The following is a 20,746-nucleotide window of genomic DNA, read 5'->3' on the forward strand; positions in this document are numbered from 1 at the left end:
CTTTTAAAATTATGACTTTTTTATCAACGATTATGAGACCCACTTTTCGATCACATTTCAGCAAATCGACTGTTAGATGTGTAGATTTTCATGAGTTGATCATTTCTACAAATTTTCAACCAAATTGAAAATTGTTAAGGCATTCACAATGAACATAGAAGGTTCAGGTTGGACAAATTTGGTTCATCCATTTATTTGATCTAGTTTGGTACATTTTTTTTTAAATACTGGCAAAGTCACTCGCTAGGTTGGAGTTGTGTTACTCCCACGTACCCATATTAATTATTATTATTCATAGAGGGACAGTACAACGAGAGGGACATAGAGCATAAACCTCGTGAAACATTACAACCATCTTCAATAAGCACATTCTGAATAATATCAGGGGTTTCATTCCCAAAACACATCCAACAAGGATGACCTAGCAAGGTAGTCAAGCCTATTTGCGATACCATTTGCTTCACTAAAGATATGTCTAAAAAGAATAAAATGAAAAGCCTGTAGATAATAACGGCAATAATTTAGAATGTTACTAACCTCAGACACATCTTGCTTCTCATTAGCCAAGGCATTCAATACTATGGCACAATTGCTTTCAACTTCAGTCCAACCTTGATCAATGGCAATAAGCTAGCAAACTGGCACATAATGTCTCTGCCTCCATGTGCAAAGCAGATTGTGCATAAGGCAAATGGCGAGAAAATGCAGACACACAACCTCCATTCTCATTCCTAGCTATCACACCAACACCACCCTTTCCAGATTCCACCAAGAACACCCCATCTACATTGAGCTTGAGCCTTCCACTAGGTCGACAGAAGTCACAGAACCATTTAGCCTTTCCTAGTTTGGTACCTTAACTTTTAGAAGTGATATATAATTATATACTCATGGAGAACTGAACATCTAACAGTTGACTTGCCGATATGTGATTGAAAAGTGAGTTTCACAACTATTGATTTAAAAGTCTCCATAGAGTCCTGATTTTAAAGATTCTGCTTAGGGCCTCTTTCACATATGTACTGTATTGTAATTGACAAATGATGAAATTAATCAGCTGCTAAATAACTAACTACAGTATTTACTATTGTTCGATATCGATCAGTGTTCTACTCTAATCTAGAAACCAATCGATTGAATTTTGTTGGTAGTCGTTTTCCACGATCACATTGAGTTGGACTTGTCGTCCAATTTAAACTTATCAAAACATGGGTTCCATATATATATACGAAAACTTTTGACCTTTCCATAAACAGTAATTCCACACTTCCAGACAAAGTTAATTCTATTATTGCATCCATGATCCATCCATAGTATTCCTTAGTGGGTTTTCTCTATATAAAATTATAATCATTAACCCATTGATTTGTCTATTTTCTTTAGGGTTAGGATTTAGCATAAATCATTTTAATCTTCCTCTAGTGTTGCTATAAATGGAAGATCTGATGGCTATCAATATTTGTGGATCAAATAGATCTGGTATAATGTACTGCTGAATGAGAACTAGTACATCATGTACTACAGGATGAACTGGTGTTTTTGATATCAGCACAGCAGTAAACCATATGGATATGATAATTCTTATCAGTAAGGACAAACTAAGCTGATGGAGATGAAAGTAACTTTTAAGCTGTAAGCTATTGGCGTTAATATTAGAAACTTCAATTATATACTGATGGCCGGAAGGGTTAGGGCATGAAGAAGGGACGCAGAAGCAGTACTGCACCTAATCCCTGAAGTTTAATTGGGAAGGAGTTGCAGGATATAATGTGATTGAACAACTAAAGTAACAGCAACTGCAGCCATACAAATAAAATCAAACACGTAAGACTGTGTGCTTGTGCTACATTTAAGGTTGTATTATATTAACGCCCAAGTCAACATCAATTATATATCTAATGAAGAAGCTTGATCAGTTGGTGGAGTTAATATATACATATATATATATATATGGAAGCAGCTAGAATCAAAGAGATGGCACCAATTGGATGCTCCGTAAATATGTAGTATATCCAGAATAGCGACCCCCGGCCCATCCCCGTTTGCTTTCACTCACTGTAAGACTAATCAGTAATCATCATTACAGGTGATAAGAGACTCTAACACGGCTCTTGTTGGAGGGACATGCATACATCACTATAAAATTTCAGAAGTAATTATATTCAATTTTTAAATTTTTTTTATGAAGAAATACATTATAAGGATAGGATCTTAAGATACAAAGTATCGATCAAATAACAGAACTCCAGAGATATAAGGAGAAAAATTATTCATTCAAATACTATAGTAACCGATGAAACTAATTGACTAGTTTGTCAGCCATGATGCTCCTTGGAAAACATGAGTAAAGGTGATTTGTATAAAATTTAAAGCGAGATACTTGATCTCTTGAAAAGTAGTAGAAATCTGCCAAGAAACTTGATAGGAACCTTTCAGCATCTTGATTAGGAGTTGAGAATCTCCCTCTACTTCAATATGAGTAAGACCAAGACGTTGTGTCCGGAGCAAACCATTTGCTACTTCTTGCAGAACTGATGCAAACCCAATGAGCATAGAACATGCAACCAAAATATTCCTCGAACATCTCAAATTACAAAACCAGTAGTTGTTTATCCTATACAAGTCACTGAACCATCAAAATTTAATTTATATATAGACATTATGATTATGAGGAGACTAACCAATCAAGTATTAGCTGTGTGTTTTTTTTTTTTTTTCCATAAATGTAGTCACGCTACTTTATAAGCATCCTAGTATTTTTGAGGCAATTACGTGCCAACCAATATTAGATAATATTGTATAAATAATACGCATGCCAACTGAGGTAACCAAATCAGGCCACTAATTTAGCTTTCATTTGATGTGTGTGTGTGAGACTTTCTAGTGAAGGGATCCTTTTTATTGGTCATTTCAAGGGATCGCTTATTAGACCACATTTTCGATCACATATTAATATCTCGACCGTTCAGTTTTTAGCTCTATATGAGTAGATCACTTCTGCAAATTTTTAGCCAAATCGGTCATTGTTAAGACATTCAAAACTGTGATTATTTTAAGCATGAACGGTTCAGGTTAGACAAATTTGGTTCATCCATTGATTTAATCTAGTTTGGTACCTTAACAATCATCAATTTGGTTGAAATTTTGCAGACGTGATCTATTCATGGTATCTTAAGAACTAAACGGTCGAGATGCCGATATGTTTAAATTAGCTAAAAAAGATTGGGTATTCATAATCATGATTTACTATTATGGACATGAATGGTTTAGATTGGACAAATTTGGTTCGTCCACTGATTTGATTTAGTTCAATAAGCTAACGGTCATCAATTTAGCTGAAAATTTGCAGAAATGATCTATTCATAGAGACCTAAAAATTGAACGGTAGAAATGCCGATATGTGACTGAAAAGTTGGCCTCATAAACTATTCCTTTTTTTTTTTTAGTCTGACATAAGCTATTCCTTAAAATGGCAAAAAAAAAAAAAAAAAAAAAAGGGAGATCCCTTAGTGAAGGGGCCTCATATACATAATTGAACCAATCAAATTATCATGAATCAAATTCGAAACCCAGAATAGTACATACATCAAATTTGGACTGTAAACTGGTCGGATTCTAAACTTGATAAATACTATTCACTAAGAACATACTAAAGCTTGCTGTCAAATATAGGGCTGGCTTATTCTGTCGAACATGCTGAAACCGGCCGAACCGAATAGGTTCAAAACGGAACCGATGATGAACCGCCGTTTCGGCACGACATTACCAAACCGGATGACTCAACACGGTACGGTTCCGGTTCAAGAAAACAGAAAGTCCGGCTTAAACCGAGCCAACTGAAATGAAGTAATTTAATTCAAAATGAATTAAATCTACCTTCATTATGCTGCTTGCGGGCTTCGAGCCTCTTTCCTTTTAGATGCAAACAATCAACCTTAATCACTGGGCCATAATGTTTATTTGTTATACCTCATACAAACAATATATTTATATATTCATTATCTTGTATTTTAAACTGATAACAATTAGCAACCTTATCTCATTCAATTTTGAACTCTGAAACCATCTACCACCCTTTATTTTTTCTCACACACTCTCTCTCTCCTCTGCGACCTTCTCTTTCTTCTTCCTCTATTTTTTTTCTTCTGTCTCTTCTTCGACCTTTGTTTTCTTTCTTCTTCAACCTTAGTTCTACTTCATAAAAAAAATAAATCTCAGTTTCTCTTTCTTCTTTCTCCTCATACTGCAATTCTCATCTCCTTCACTTGGCTTACAAATTTGAGGTTCATGAACCTCAAGATCTATAGATATGAGGCTGCCTCCATATACATATTTCTTGTTACATATCTGGATTCTAGTTCTGCAATCATTTGTTGCCTCCAAATTTCGGCGATCAGAGCTTTCAATGCCGACCAAAACCGATTGTTGAGTTCGATATACCGAACTTTCGGTAACTGGAAAGTCCAGTAGGGTTACAGCAAAGAATTTGGGAATACCGACATTTATTTGTTCGGTATCGGTTGACGTGAAAAAACTCGGCAACCGTATGTTAGCCAAATAGCCACCCTCAAGTATAAGGGGTACAAGTAATAGTATAAGGATTTAATAAAGGTTGTCGAACCCACATGACTGGATTCCTTTCACTAGCTAGGGTGTGAACCTAAGAAGAGCTACAATATGCAAATGTACAATCATGAACCTAGAATCACAAGAAAATCTAAGCTCATGGTGAGTATGTGCAAGATGGAATAGTGATTTAATTTTAGTTTTTAAATAGTTTGGAATTTAAATCAACTAGAGGCTCAAATTTAAACAAAACTACTCTAAACTAAACTAGTAATATAATTGATGAAGTTAGGGGTTGGATTGTCTACCACTAACCTCCCTCTCAAGTCTTAAAGTTCAAATACAAGTGATGCTATTCTAATCTCCCAATTACTCTCTTTGCATCCGAATAAGACTACAAAGGCTTAGACTCCTTTAATGTTATCAATTCCAACCGGATAAGTCTAGAATTAACTACCTAAGAACAAATCATATTACCGGTTAAGTCTCAATTCATTGTTCCTAGATGCATAAAGCTTTGAGTTTAGATAGTCATGCAAGAAAATCAATCCTAGATCTAGGTGATTTTAACTCACAGCCTTCATATGCACATATAGGATGCTATCATGCTATCAATGCTCAAGGTTAACTACTCTCTAAACATTTTTTTCATGAGATGACAAACACAACACATTCAAAGTAGTTAAGTTTGAATGAATGTATTCACTTCTTGAATTAGCATATGAATATGAAAATAACAAATAACATCAAATGTAAATTAAAACATCAATTCATACAAGTTTGGCTAGGGCTCTCAACTCTAGCCCCAACAAAATAACTACTCACTTATAATCATACAAATTAGCCTCAAATCTATAAAGTACATCAATGTAAATTTAAAGAGTTAAGGAAAGAATGAACTAGTTGAAGCTTGACAAATCAATGGGTAGCTTCTCTTTCGTTTTCCTCCTTCAATTCTCCTCGAATCCTCCTTGATGGTGGAAGGGGTGGATGATGAACTTCTTGATGGTGATGATGAACGGAATGGTGATGAAGATATGATGCTCATTTGGCTAACTTTGAGTGGTGATCGATGGAGTAGTGGTGGTAGTGATGTAGTTGTGGTGGTGGTGATGGAGGTTGAAGAGTATGGATATTATGGGTTTGGATTTTGGGAGGTGGATATGAAGGTTTTGTGGAGGAGATTGAGAGAGAAAGAAGATATAATAGGGTGTATGGGCGACGCCTCTTGAATGAAAGAAGATATGCTTAAATAGGGATGAGAGAGGTGTAAAATGATGATGGAAAGCAAAGGGAGCAACTAGCTTCATGAATGGAGCAAAGGGAAGAGTGTTGGAGTGGTATTAGTTCTTAAAACTGAAGGGGAAAAATTATGGAAGGGATGGAGTGAAAGAGAGAAGTAATGATAAGCTATTAGAGAGAGTAGAGTAGGAAAAGATGGCTAAGGGAGAGGGAGAGAACATCTAGCTTTCTTAAGTGCATGGAAAATAAGGAAAGAAGGAGCGTAGAGATGGTTTTGGGTCACCAAAGTCAAGGGGACAAGCATGGGAAAAATGTGTGCATAGTAATGTCTATTATCCAAAGGATAATGTGATGGATGTAATGATGCTACTCCACCTTCTTGGTCCTCCTTGATCCTCCTTAATTGTGATCGGAAAAGCTATAGCACCACAATAAGTGGTGGTGGGACGCCATTTGTAGTGGTTCGCTGGAATTCAGAATTTTACTTTTTGTTCCACATTTGACAGTTATTCTTCCTAGCTCCAATTCTCCACTTCAAAACTCAAAATGGATGTTTCCCTAACTCTTGCAATATTCCTAAATAAATAAGAAAATGATTTAGTGAAAGCTAAAATTCACTCAGAAACAAGTTAAATTCAATATTTAGAGGAATCTATATATATGTAAATTATAGTCTAACACCGTATCGCGGCCAACCCTAGTCAAATACACCTCACTCTACCAAGACAAAATCATCTTCTATCCACTAGCCCGCCTCATCACTCGATTGTGGTACAATGAAAGTAGATAGTTCTTGCCAAATTAAACACATAGAAGACATCCCAACAGACAATAGACTCGCAAATAATGCCAAATCCTGGATAATTACCGATCTCCTAAAGAGATCATGACCAGTAGATGAAGTTGTCATGGACTCCTTCTCGAAAATGTCAATCTAGTAAGTCCAACCCTAGACTAGCATCACCAAAACGACTAAGTAGTGCATGACGGTGGTAGGGCACCCTTCAGAATGGCCCAATAGATGATAAATTGGGCAAGCCCAATAAGCCAAACCTGCAACCCATCCCTAAAACTAACCCCAAAAGCCAATCTCAAGAATAGGTAGAAGAGGTTTAGCTTTTTAGCCCCACCACCATATATCGCGGTCGTCCGCCCCAACGAAACAGCATCGGCGATGAAAATGGGAGACTATAGAACTCAGGCAGCCAACCTCACCAGCAAATCAAGCAAATCATAAATCAGACTTTGACCCTGAACTTTGCTACACCAGACCACCGCAGAAAAAACACTAGCCAAATCGAATCCCAAGAACCCTGCAAACACGGATCAACCAAGACTCTCGTCAGATCGATCGTCGACCCACCAGAACTCCGATTAAAAGTACAACCACGATAAACTGCTTCACCCGCTATTATCACTCACACCCGCGAGGGAGAAATGAGTAGAGGCCAAATCAGAGCCTTTTCTGCTCGAGGCAGAAGAAGATTGTTGACGTCGCTGGTCACTAAAACGAAACCTTAGAAACCCTAACAGAAAGAGTGACTAGAAATAAATTATTTGTGTGATACTATGAAAAAATAAAAAACAAAAATCTAAAAAAATTGAAGAAGTTGAAGCAAGAAAACGTTCACATTTTTTTCTTTTCAATAATAATACATGCATCACACCGATATGAGGCTAGTTTTAAGAAAAGAAAAGACAGATAAAATTTGCTTCCCAATAATATAGCAAAAAAAAAAAGTGAAAATATGTAATTAATTTTGATTATGTTCAAGTAAATCCAAAATATGTGTCTGGCCCAAACTCTAAGTTACTTGTCGAAGTTGTAATAAGGTTAATCTTAGAGATATTCTCGGAGATATCTTCATAGATATCCATTCATTGTACGAATATGTTTCCATGTACAACTCTGATTCTATAATTGTAATCCTTTATATAAAAAGACCCCTATTATCAATGAAAGACACAACTTATTCTCTCCCAATTTCGATTTCCTTAAACATGTTATCAGTACGAAGCCCTAACCTTGAAATCTCAAAAACCAAAAATCCTAAAACCCTAGAACACCTTGCCATAGTGCTGCCACAGCGCGCCACACCTTGCCACAACGCGCCACATTATGCCACAGCACGCCACACCTTGCCACATCGCGCCACACCAGAAGCCTTAATTAGAGGTATGTTTTAAAGTTCCCGTTTTTAGAGTTTTTGTTCCGTTTCTCTTTTTTTTCCTCGGGGACTTGCAATCTCCCTTCTTCTATCTCCCTTTCTTCTTCATAGGGGAGACCAAGAGCCGAACTGTGGGGGTTCGTGCTCACTCCAAGCTTAGAGTTTGTAGAGTCCCTCCAAACTTAGAGTTTGTTGAGAAGTTATGATTGACCACAAACACATCATTGTTTCGATCTAATCCAATACCTCTTGGAATTGGATTTCTTGAGAGCGACTACGCTCAGAAATTCCTAATTTCTTGGGAGCGACTATGCTAAAAAAATTTTTTGGTTTTCGTGGTATTTTTTCCGCTCCGAAACTAACCATTTTTTCTTGTTCTCTTTCAGGATGAGTAACATGAACAAACTGGACTTCGCTCCATTGGGAACAACTGGCTCTGGATATCACAAGTGGGTTTGTGATGTCTGCCAGCTTCTCAAGGCCGATGGAATCCTAGATACGATTCTCGAGCTTAGCTAGGATGTGCTAACTGTTGAGCAAGCTCAAGCTTTGGAAGCAAATATAGCAGCCTTAGAGGCAAATAAGGAGAAAGTCATCATCCTAATGACTCGTCATATGGATGATTCGCTCCAGTATGAGTATATGAATGAAGAAGACCCCAGAAGACTGTGGGTCTCACTCAAAGAAAGATTTGGTAACGTCCGTGACTCCCTGCTTCTTGACATAGAAGTAAGCTGGCATAGCCTCCGCTTCTGTGATTTCAAGTCAGATCTTGACTACAACTCGGAAGTACTTCGCATTACATCCTTAATGGAATTTTGTGGTAAAGAGATCACAGATGCGATATTGATTGAGAAGACTCTCTCTACCTTCCCCGTCTCTGCATTAATGGTTGCTAAGAACTATCGAATCGATATTACTGCAGGACGGATGACAAGGTTTCATGAGCTCATTGGAGCTATGAATGTCGTTGAAAAGCATGACAACATCTTTGTGAAGAACTATAATTTGAGACCCGTGGGAACAGAGCATATTCCGGAGTCCAATTATAGTTGCGCCCCTAAGGGAGGGCGCTAAGAGCGAAACCCTAAATTTAGGGACAATTCTGGGCGTTTGGTCCATATTCTCGCTCTAATGAGGAATGTAACCGTCAAAACAGGTGGACACGGAACCGAAAAGGTCAACGTGGAAAGAGAGAGAGAGGCAACGCCTCTGGCCATGTTGGCGCCACCAACACTAAGAGCCATCCTAATGATGCTTTCAAAGTGTCTCAATCAATGGAGTCTGAGCACAGAGATGAATGGTCCTGATGTGGAGTATCCAGTCATTGGGCACACATTTGTAGAGCTTGTGAAGATATTGTCACCGCCTACAAAGCATATTGTGAAGCAAGAGAAGCTCACTATATGGAACAAGAAGATCAAGAAAGTGATCTAGAGTGAGGGTTAAAGACTTCAAATTTGGCTGGGATCAATAGATCGCCAATTCTGTTTAAGTCTTTATTTTCCAAGAGATGTGATAAGCAATTGCCATGTATTTTGTAGTAAATGTCATTGGTTTAGTTTTTCTTCACATAGGCTCATCCAAAATGAGTATGATGTCTAGAATGGTTTTGAGATAAGTGGTACTTAAGCGAGCTTTGCTCCACCGACATCTCTCTACTTGGATTAGATTCTCTTAATAGTTAAGAAACAATGATGTACTCTGTTGGCTTATGAATAAAATTTCGAGTTCTTTTCATTATAACTTCATTTTGATTCTGAGCATATTGTTTTGTCACTACGATGGTTGGGCCATCAGGTTTTGTTCAAGGACATGGAATAGCCCAAATTTCGCTTGCCAAATGGCATCTTCATTACTGTCACAAAAACTCTCTACACTCCTAGGGCGAATTGAACCATATTGAGCTATTCGAGCCAATGGATACCATGCGAAAACGCATGTAGTGAACGAAAATGAGTTCCTTTGCAATATCTCTAATGATTGAGAACAAAGATGCATCTTAGAGAAGTTTATGTGTCTCTCTAGTGGACTCTATGTCACTATTCAAGCTATTAAATCCAATAAAGTCATGAGATAAGATCTCTTGGATTTAGACACACATATTGGCACTACAGGATAGGTCATCCTAGTCATGATATGATGATCCGTCTACTAAAGACTTCACACGGACATCCATTCTTTCAAGCGAAACGAAGCAAGAATCAAAAGTTGATTCCTGGACTAACTGTGACCGCTGCTCTTGCCTCTGGAGCCGCCGCCGTCCACCACCAGCCTAGGGTTGGCATAGTCCCTATCCATGACGCCAGCCGCCAAGGATGGCGTCCCAGGTGATGCTGCAATCACCAACTTTGCTTCAAATAGCGTTTCAGACGCTCAGGCCCAACCACAATCCTCAGTGGTTGCTTCTAAGGCCTATCGCTCCTTTTACAAAGCCCGTTCCTCAGGGATATTACGACTGAGACCGTCCTATGCAAAGGATATGAACATACTCATTTTGTTCTTACACAGAGTCCGTGGTGATTTTATGGACTGGTTCAACCAATTTGCGGACGTTTAAATATCTCATAATGTTGGTTGACGCACAAACACGCTGGTCACGTGTTGTGCCATTGTCCACTTGTAATGCTGCTTATATTACACTCCTAGCACATATCATATGACAACGGGCTCACTTCCCGGATCATCCTATTCAGTCAATTGGATTTGACAATGCTAGAGAGTTTACATCAGAGACTTTTGATGGTTATTGCAATGAGACTGATGTTGGACATCATATTCCCATGTACATACCCAAATGGTCTCTCGGAAACGACTACGATAGTGGCCCGGAAATTGGTAATGCGCACAAATCTCCTTATATCTGCTTAGGGTGATGCAATATCGCATGCTGCTTTGCTAATTCGTCTACAACCAACCGTCACTCAATCTACCTGTGTGTTACAGCTAGTGAGTGGGTAACAGTATCTCATACTTATGCATATTTGAGTGTGTCATTTATGTGCCAATTGCGTCGCCACAACGTTTTATGATGGGTCCTTACGGACAAATGGGCAACTACGTTCAATTTGAGACTCCAACAATCGTCCGCCACTTAATGCCTTTTCTAGGTGATCTCTTTACCGCATGTCTTGCAGATTGTCCCTTTGATGAGACAGTCTTCCTGTCGTTAGGGGGAGATAAGAACACGGATGTTCAGCAGGAACGACATGAATTGTCGTGGTCTGTCCCCACTATGTCTCATCTCGATCCCACTAAAGTGACGAGATCACACATATTTGCTGCAAAATATGCCTGCAAGGATGGACGTCCCTACGAGAGGACGTAGCGCCACCCTACACGGAGGTAGGCATGGCGCCAACGCTGTAGAGAGTGACACTCTGGCATTACAGGCCATGGTCCAGCTAGGATGCATGGGAGGCCCGTGGGTTCGAATGATACTTTGGCACAATTCAATCATTTGATCATCGACACTCAAAATCTGTCTCATGAGAATCTTTCAGATTATGGTTATCGTTGGGGGACGTCTCAACGTCAGAACCTATTTCTGAGAATATAGAGCTCTTTAAAAATTACACTAGTGTACATGAGACGTGAGATAGAAACTCGATCATGATTGATGATATATTCACTCATTTCATAGCGCATGAGTTTATTGAGTCAGATGATATCGAACCACGCTCCATTGATGAATGAATGCCAACGTAGAGAAAATTGGCCTAAATCGAAAGATGTTATCAAGTTTAAGTTGGATTCTCTAACGAAGAGGAAGGTTTTTCGAGCCAATGATGCCAACACATCCTAACATAAAGGAGATGGTAATCTCGCCTTATGGCACAAGGTTTCTCACAAAACGCCCTGGAATCAACTACGATGAGACATATTATCGTAATGGATGTCATTGCACTCCACTACCTTGTCAGTTTGGTAGTTTCCGAATAACTGAACATGCAGCTAATGAATGTGGTACTACGTATCTCTATAGGGATCTAGATACAGAATATACATGAATGTTCATGGTGAACTTCATTTACCCAAGTCAAGTGGCTCTAGACCACGGAGCGCGTTTGCAATGAGGTTGAAACGCTCACTAAAGTGACTACTTAATTGAGAAGAGATATGCCCGCGCGTTTCTAAGACAAGTTCCGGATGCTATCGCGGTTCATGTTAGATATGTTCTTAATTGGAAGCCCTTAAAGAGTTAAGGGAAACCGTTGAACACTTGAAATCCGAGTTTGAGATGAAGGATCTTGGGAGAACACGATTATGTCTAGGTTTGGAACTTGAGCATCGTGTTGATAGATGTTTAGGCATTTTGACAAGGTCAAGCCTTCAAGCACCCCCATGATCGTCCGTAGTCTTGATTCTGAAAAGGATCATCTTCGTCCGAAGGATGATGACAAAGATGTGCTAGAGGTAAAAGTGCCCTACCTAAGTAAATCTAGAATATGTGTCTCACTCAAACTCTAGGTTACTTGTCGAAGTTGTAATAGGGTTAATTTTAGAGATATTCTGAGAGATATCTTCGTAGATATCCATTCATTGTACGATTATGTTTCCATATACAACTCTGATTCTATGCTTGTAATCCTCTATATAAATAGGCCCCTATTATCAATGAAAGACACAGTTTATTCTCTCCCAATTTTGATTTCCTTAAACAAATTTTGTATAATTCATTAGAGCATCTTTAGCAATGTCAGCCATTTTTTTTAGTCAAAATTTTAGCTAAAGTAGCTAAAAAGTCATTTTGGCTAGCAAATTTTAAAATATGCATGCATCAGTTACTCTCTATTTGTGCTAGTTTTAATTTTGTATTATTTATTCAAAGACGAAAAAATAGTTTAAATGTATTTATACAATACATAAAATAACTTAAAAGGAATGTTATAAATTAACAAAAATAATAGATGACATCATCTCGCTCTTTATATTTAGGAGCCAGATAGCTAAACGTTAAACCAGAGCCACTTACGAGTCTGGTGCAACTGCTAAAAGTGATAAAAAAAACTAAACATGATCTCCAAAATAGTTAAGGAGTAAAGATAGATAGTCTGCTAAAAGCATCTTTAACAATACTAGCCATTTTGTAGTCAAATTTTAGCCAAAGTAGCTAAAAAGTCATTTTGGCTAGCTAGTTTTAAAATATGTTTGCATTAAGTTCTCTCTATTTTAGCTAGTTTTAAATTTTTATTATTTATTAAATAAAAATAATTTAAATTCATTTATAAATTACATATATTACTTAAAAGGAATGTTGTAAATTTAAAAAAATAGTAGAGAATCTCATCCCATTATCTATTTTTAAGAGCGACATAGCTAAAAGTTTAATTAGAAAGCTACTTAAGGGCACGTTTACTTACTTGGAATGGGAGAGAATGATTCCGGGGTAAAACTATTCCTACGTTTACTAACACATAAAGGAATCGGAATGATTCCGGGTAAAAGTATTCCTGCGTTTACTAACACATGAAGGAATCAGAATGAGTGTAAGTCTCACCTCCTTATAAGGAATCGATTCCTGAATACTCATAAATTTGATTACTGTACATACCACCTATATTACATACCGCCAAGCATAATCAACGACCTCATAGGTGGGCCCCACGACATGGCTAGCCCCGCCTATGGCATGCATCCTGTAGGCCGACACCCGAGCTACGTTGTCATGGTGGAGGTCGACCGGTACCTCGTAGGGAGGCCACCCTCCCATGCTCTCCAAGAGGCTTCAAGAGAAGCAATATGTATGTTGTGTCCCACATCGGAAATGTAAACTAGATGGGGACTTCCTTTAGCTATAAAGGGAAGTCCTCCCCTTCTTAGAAGAGGGGGATCCATGATCCATATACTTGTATCACTACCAAAGGCTATTTGGCCTCACTCTTAGTAGAATCTCTAAGTGGACGTAGCCTTGCCTCAAGAGCAAGGTGAACCACTATACATGCGGTGTTATCTCTCTCTCTCTCTCTCCCCATCATGATCCACACACACACTTCCCGTTCCGTATTCTTCAGTAGAAACAATTACGAAGGGAGGATATGAGTTTAGGAATCAACTCCTCCGGAATCAATACCGATTCATTTCTTCTCTCATTCCAGTTGTCTCCGATTCATGATTATTTTCCATTTCAAGTAAGTAAACGTGCCATAAGAGTCTTATACAGCTGCTAAAATTGATAAATAGCTAAGAAGTCAATATAGAGAGTCTGCTAAATATACTCTTATAAGCTCTATCTAAGATAGCTAGATGACCTAAAATAAAATAAGATATTCTTTTTCTTTAAAAATAAATTTAATAATCAATGGGCAAATATCTTAATCGGAAAGAGTGCTTTGCAGTAGCAGAAATTATTTCTTATGCAACTTGATATATATATATATGACATCTTATGACAAGAGAATGGTAAAACCCTAAACCAAAAAAATAAAAAAAAAACATAAAATAAAATAAGACCTGTAGATACAAATCAAACAGACACTTAACTATCATGGCATAGCTCTACTATATTGACTGGCCCGCTTAATTGGAAATTCTAGTACAATTCTTCAAGTGTGCCTTGCAAAGCTGAATACACAGCAAGCCAGCCCTGTTGGGTAGGGTGAGCACCGTCCCAAAAGAATGCAGATTTCGGGTTGTCGCATATGGTGTACTTCTTCGCCCCACTCTCATCGACACTCCCACAATCGCCAACACAACATGGCCTCAACGGGTTCTCAAACTTTATGCTTCCTGCCCAAGACAACAAGATACATATTTTATACATGCCATTTTAGTTTAACCTCATGTGTTCCCAAAGTATGGAAACAAAAAACGACAAGACGTGATACAAAGGCTTTACACTCCAAATATTACATTAATAAAGTGTTTGAACCTAAATTTTGAGTGAACAGAAAGTGAATTTGTACCCCTACTTTTATATTATCAGCTAATTTTCATGTTTTCACCGACCTACCAATAGTCCCTAGGGGATGTATTTCGACTACTAATAGTTATAATACTAAAAAGAGCAATACTGTTAACCATGTAAAACCTTTTTTTTTTTTTTTGGGTAAGAGGTAGTTACCTAGATGGTCTCCTTTATTCTTCAGCACGGACATGAATGAGGTATATAGATCGAGAACGATGAAAGAACTCTTGGTTTCATTGTTCAACTTGGCAATAGCTTGCTGCAACAAGAGGTTGTGGAAACCGACCAGCAAGTTTTGTGTTCCATTGCACTTCTGGAATGAGAATTCGGCTGTGCTACCAGGAAGACATCCCAAAGGTTGTAGAGCTGTCACAACTATTTTCTTCACTCCCAAGTCATAGACACGTTTCAAGTTCACACTTAGTTGATTTACAACTGATGTGATGAAAGGTTTAAAACCCTAAAATACATAAGAAATCAGAAAGAGATCAATTTTTTATTCACAAATGTTGACACTAATCGAGTAACATATATAGCGTTCACACGTGTATAATTCATTTATGTTGTTAATACATTCTTCATCAATTTGTCGGACTGAAGCTAAAAAACAAATGAAGGAGACGACACTGGCAGGATTTTCTGGACCAAAAATGAGATCTGCCTAATCCCTATCTCAACTGATATAAGGTATTTTGGGTATATGTACAGCTGATCATATTAGGTCATGGACCACACATCCTTACATGTCCTATACTGTTGTCACTGGCGAATCTATTCAGTGGACTGCAGCCCAGCCCAAAACTTCACTACAAATCCATTACTGTAGGTGAAATCTATTGATTGTATGGTGTTACGTTGTTGGCTAAGGACCTTGACTTTAATCCAAGTAAACTTAGTAGTCTTTCACCAGATTGACATTATTTGATTTTTTCTTTTCTTTTCAGTTTTACTTCTTTTTGACCGTTGGATTCCTTTTTACTTTCTTTTTTTTTTCTTGAATTTTACTTCATAGTTTCTTTCAACTATTTTCTTTTCAGTTTAGATATAATTCATACCATACAATATGTTGTATAATTTTTTTCCCCAAAAATATTATTTCTCTAGTACAAAGAGATAAGCAACGTAACTAGCTAGCTCTACTTTTACATTAATTACTTCTTATTATTGTGAACTTCATCTCTATTTTTAGTCGAGAAGAAAAATATTGGTAGTCTAGCTATTTGACATTAATTTCGATAAAGTTTTCCTTTCTTGTTTTAAAATGTTTTCTATGTAATATTTCTTTTCAAGTTACTTGGTATTAATTTTATATATATATGTTTATATACTTTAGTTATATGTTTTCAAATTATCAACTCAATTTCTCTCTGTTTCACTTTAGTCAAAGAGAAAAAATTCTAGCCCACCCCATTTTTCAATCCTAGATCCGCCACTGACTGTTGTACATAATACTCAACTTGAATGGTAAACCTTACATGCTAACTTCCAATGGTCTCTCTCTCTTTCATTTCATACATTTCACTAGCTAGAGATATCTAGTACTTGGTAAGAATTGCAGCCACATCTATCAACCACATCCATCGTGAAGACAATTTTCTGCTAAATTGCTGATTGAGGGCATAAATTTATTAGTCAACCTTGTGTGTGGTTTACTAATTTCTCCAGGAAAGTGTACCCTATAATCTATTTTGATACTTGTATGTTTATGGTTCTTAGAGGATCATCTTTATAATGTTCGTTTCAAATTTCCAAAAAAAAATGAAAGATAAAAAGAATAATACATTCCACTCGGTTAATGTCCACTGATTCTTTTTTGTTCCTGTTTCTAACAGAATTTGAACTTTGGTGGACTTTTAATTTGATTTCATTAGAATTAGAGGCTTAGAGCATTTGTCAAATGTAAATAACATTATACAGGATAATTATAGATTGGTCCTTTTGATTTGGGGGTTACTTTTCATTTGAGTCTATACTTTTAATTTTTGCAATTAAACACTTTCATATAGATCACTTTAGAAATCGAAGAAAAATCAAGGATTCCGCCAATTACTTAGACAGGATAGTCAGGTAAGGGATGTGGTGTGTATGTGAGCCACCCCAACTGGAAAATGACTTATACATACGATCTAGGTAAAAATTAACGACCATAACCGCATGGATCAAGTATGTGAATTCGACTATTATACCCTTGCACTAGCCGTGCAAGGCTTCAGGCCTTGAGTGCTAAATTGCTCTATGTAATTGGCAAAAACCGTCATTAGTCTTTGATCACAAAACTTGAAACTAAATGGAGCCAATTTAAAAATGACCTAAATTAAAGAGACCAAATTAAGTTTCCATGTGTTTTTTGGGTTATCTAAAGTATATGTCTGCTATATGCAAGTAGAAGCATCTCAATAGGAGAGGTACTTATGAAAGTCGATCATTACAGAAACAGTAAAAGAAGTGAGACATACGTATTGTTCTTGTATATATATAGGAAGTGATAACTAATTTTTCCTCACATTCCTAATGTTAGTTATATCAAAGCGAAAATGACCAAAAGTCTAAATATTTGCAAATGTTTTGTTATGCATGTACATACGAACTAACCTCAGAAGAATTATTCAGGGCAAGGTAATATGAGTAGTCATTGCCTGCAAGAGTGATCAATGCCACGGAGGAGTGTAGGTCTTGGGCATTGAAAACAGAGTCTTTGATGAATTGCTGAAAAAAATCGATTTGGGTGGTCATGTTTGGTGCTGCAACCAAGGTATTGAACACACCGGTGCCTCCATATGCGAAATTCATTCCGTATTTCAAATGTTTGACTCCGACATTTCTAAATTTGTATGGTATTGGAGACTTCACCCCTACAAACTTAGCTGCATATATGCATTTCAAAAAAAAAAAAAATTAAAATGTTACAAAATAATTATTAATTAAGAAAAGCTTTAATATACTCCTTAATTAACTTTCAACTCCGAAGTTACTAAAGGCGTTTGGGTCATTAGAGGAAAGTGGTTTCTTAATCTTGATGCTAAATGACAGAATCGCATGCATGAGTCATAAAGTTCATAAGATTTAGAAATCACATTTGAGTACTGAGAAAGAAACAAAACTTATGAGAGGTCGCAGAAAGTAAATCATGTAGTGTTTGGGTTAAAGGGTGCTCAAATAATCTTTTCGGAATATTCCCATAAAATTAGAATGAGATATAGAAATTAGCATAGTTTCTCACCAAATGACAAGAAAAAAGCACAGTGAATAATTTCACCATTTAGTTAATTTTATGTGGCATAACTAGACGTTTTCACGATGTTGAATGCTCTATGGACCAGCTGAAAAGCAATCTAATGATGTAAAAATGTCCGAGTATTTCATACATTATTTGACAAAAAAAAAAAATGTCCGAGCAAATTAAGGAGTTAAGTAACTCCGCCGAAATGATTAACATTTGATAATGGCGATGCAGAGAAATGTCCAAAGCTCCAGCTAGCTAATACAAGAAAGCAAGAAAAGAATGGAATAGATGATGAATTGGTCTGACAGGATGGTTTGATTAAAGTGTAAAAGGTTTGAACAATAATACAATTTTTACAGGTAAAAGAGCGATAGAACCACCCAAAGTGCTATTATCTGAACCCACCACCACGGCACTACCCACTCGCAATCCACAACAAACAATATACTACCATACACAAAAGAACACTAAAGCAGAAAAACACATTGCTTTCATACTTTGTACAAAAAAAGAAAGCAAAAGAAAAAAAAGAAAGCACATAATTGGAGAGAGAGAGAGAGAGAGGGGTTACCAAGGAAATCAGTGAGGACGCGGCCATCGGAGAAACGGCCGGTGGGTTTTCCCGGGAAGGTGATTCCGTAAGGATATTTCCAAGATTTGGTCACAGACTTTATGTTGTTGCCTGTGTCGGAGTACGAGTCTCCGAAAACAAACAGTTTCGTTGGACGCCAATCGAACAAGTATCGGTGTGTATGATGGTGATGGTGGTGGTGGTGGTGGTGATGGCCATGGTGGTGACCAGCTGAGACCAGTAGCGCACTCTGTTGTGTTAAAAGAGAGAGAAGACACAGAACGAGAGGGAGGAAGAGGGTCTGAGCTAATTCCATGCTCGGAGAGAAAAAGGAAGCTTTGCTGGGACAGAGATGGAGGGATGGATGGAGATGTGTGTACTTACTTATTTAGTGAAAGATATGCGAGGAATAACTGAGATTCTGAAGGGTTTATATAGTGGCCAAAGAATATGAGAAATTAAATAATGAATACTTGGGTTCTATTTCACAAGATGATGACTCATCACCAGAACGTGACCCAGCCTGGTCAACCGACTCAACCGCGTGATGTGGCAATTAGATCCATGATGAAGTACAAAAGAACCATAAACACGTTAGTTAATTGTTAAAATAGAAAAATTCAGCTACCGTCCCCAAATTATTCTGCCAAGGCCAATTTGATACCCGAACTCTCAAAAGTATCAATGTGATACCCAAAGACCTAAATTGGCATCAACGTGATACTTCCGTAAAAAAAATCCAACAGTTCCGTCTGTTTGCTGACGTGGCAAACAAGTCAGAAAAAAAAAAAAAAAAAAAAAAGAGAAAAGACCAAAATGACCCTGATGTTAAATCTCATCACCAATTTTTTTTTTAAAATCTTCTTCTGGGTCTGCTTCTTCTTCGAGCTCGGTGGTTGGATGCTGAGAAATTGAAGAGGATGGGTTGGGTTGGCGGCGGCGGCGGTGGAGGGTGATAGGAGAAGCGGAGTTCGGCAGGGCTCGGGAGTTGGGGTTGGCGGCGAGGTCGAGGCAGGAGATGAGGGACTTGAGGGAGGGGTCGCGGTCGATGAAGGCGGAAGGCTTTCGATGCCAGAGCGGATTCAGGGAGAGTTTCCATGTTTTAAGGCTTTACCTTTCATGATTTTGTCTGCTTGAGAGTGATTGAGTGAACGACCGACACCAGCAAAGGCTCACACTCTCTCTCGCTCTCTATCACTCTCTCTCTCTCTGCCGAAACCAGCAACCAAAACAGAGCATTCCTTCTCCAAGATGGTTCTCGCTCCACAGGACATCAATTGACCCCAGACCACGTCCCACGCCTTCGCCTCTTCCTTGCGCAGCTGCCGGTGGTAGCCTTTCGCCGGCTCTTGAGCCGTACACGGCGGTGGAACACGAGGCTGGTTTGAGCTCGTTTTGGTTCCAAGCTTGATATCTCAAGCTATCGGCCATCAATCCTCACCAAACTTCATCCTCGAGCTCACCTCAACCTTCAGAAGCTCCCAGAAGTGCCCTTTCACGGCAGCGCTGCCCGTGGTGGATGCTGGAAGCCAGACCCGATCAAAATCGAAACCGAGCTATCGACCCGGATATCTCGAGCTACAGACCACCATTTCTTGTGATTCTTGAATTGAGGGGATCGCCTTGAGTTGCTGAACAAATCTCCAGAAGGAATAGAAGCCATTGGTGGAAGTTTTTACGTCGAACTCAAGCTCGCCGGATTCTGGAATTTTTCCGGCCACCGAAACTTTCGATCCAGATATCTCTAGCTGTAGACCATCGTTTCCTGTAATTCTTGAACCATTGAGTTCACCTTGAAGTTCTGAACAATTATCCCGAAGGGATCGAAGCGTATAGTTGAAGTTTTTACGTCGAATTCAAGCCTCGCCGGTTTCTGCAATTCTTCGCCGGTTTCTGGAAAATTTCCAGCCACCTCGACTGTTTTAGGTAATTTCGACCACTTCCGGTCATTTCCAGCTTACATGATAGTTATGAAAGTTCTTAAATCTTCTTCTGGGTCTGCTTCTTCTTCGAGCTCGGTGGTTGGATGTTGAGAAATTGAAGTGGATGGGTTGGGTTGGCGGCGGCGG

At 38.2% G+C, this 20,746-nt stretch overlaps 1 protein-coding gene across 1 annotated transcript; it reads right to left on the reverse strand.

Annotated features, from left to right (window-relative positions):
• Positions 1 to 14,294: 14,294 nt before the first annotated feature.
• Positions 14,295 to 19,104, reverse strand: LOC133722311 (GDSL esterase/lipase At5g03610-like). Its single transcript, XM_062149192.1, has 4 exons — positions 18,678 to 19,104; positions 17,476 to 17,747; positions 15,040 to 15,343; positions 14,295 to 14,705 (listed from the first exon to the last, which is right to left on the reverse strand). The coding sequence occupies exons 1-4, from the start codon at positions 18,991 to 18,993 to the stop codon at positions 14,509 to 14,511; spliced, it is 1,089 nt and encodes a 362-aa protein (XP_062005176.1). The 5' UTR covers positions 18,994 to 19,104; the 3' UTR covers positions 14,295 to 14,508.
• Between the last annotated feature and the right edge of the window lie 1,642 nt (positions 19,105 to 20,746).

Source organism: Rosa rugosa, chromosome 7 (genome assembly GCF_958449725.1).
Source record: "Rosa rugosa chromosome 7, drRosRugo1.1, whole genome shotgun sequence".
Taxonomy (NCBI): domain Eukaryota; kingdom Viridiplantae; phylum Streptophyta; class Magnoliopsida; order Rosales; family Rosaceae; genus Rosa; species Rosa rugosa.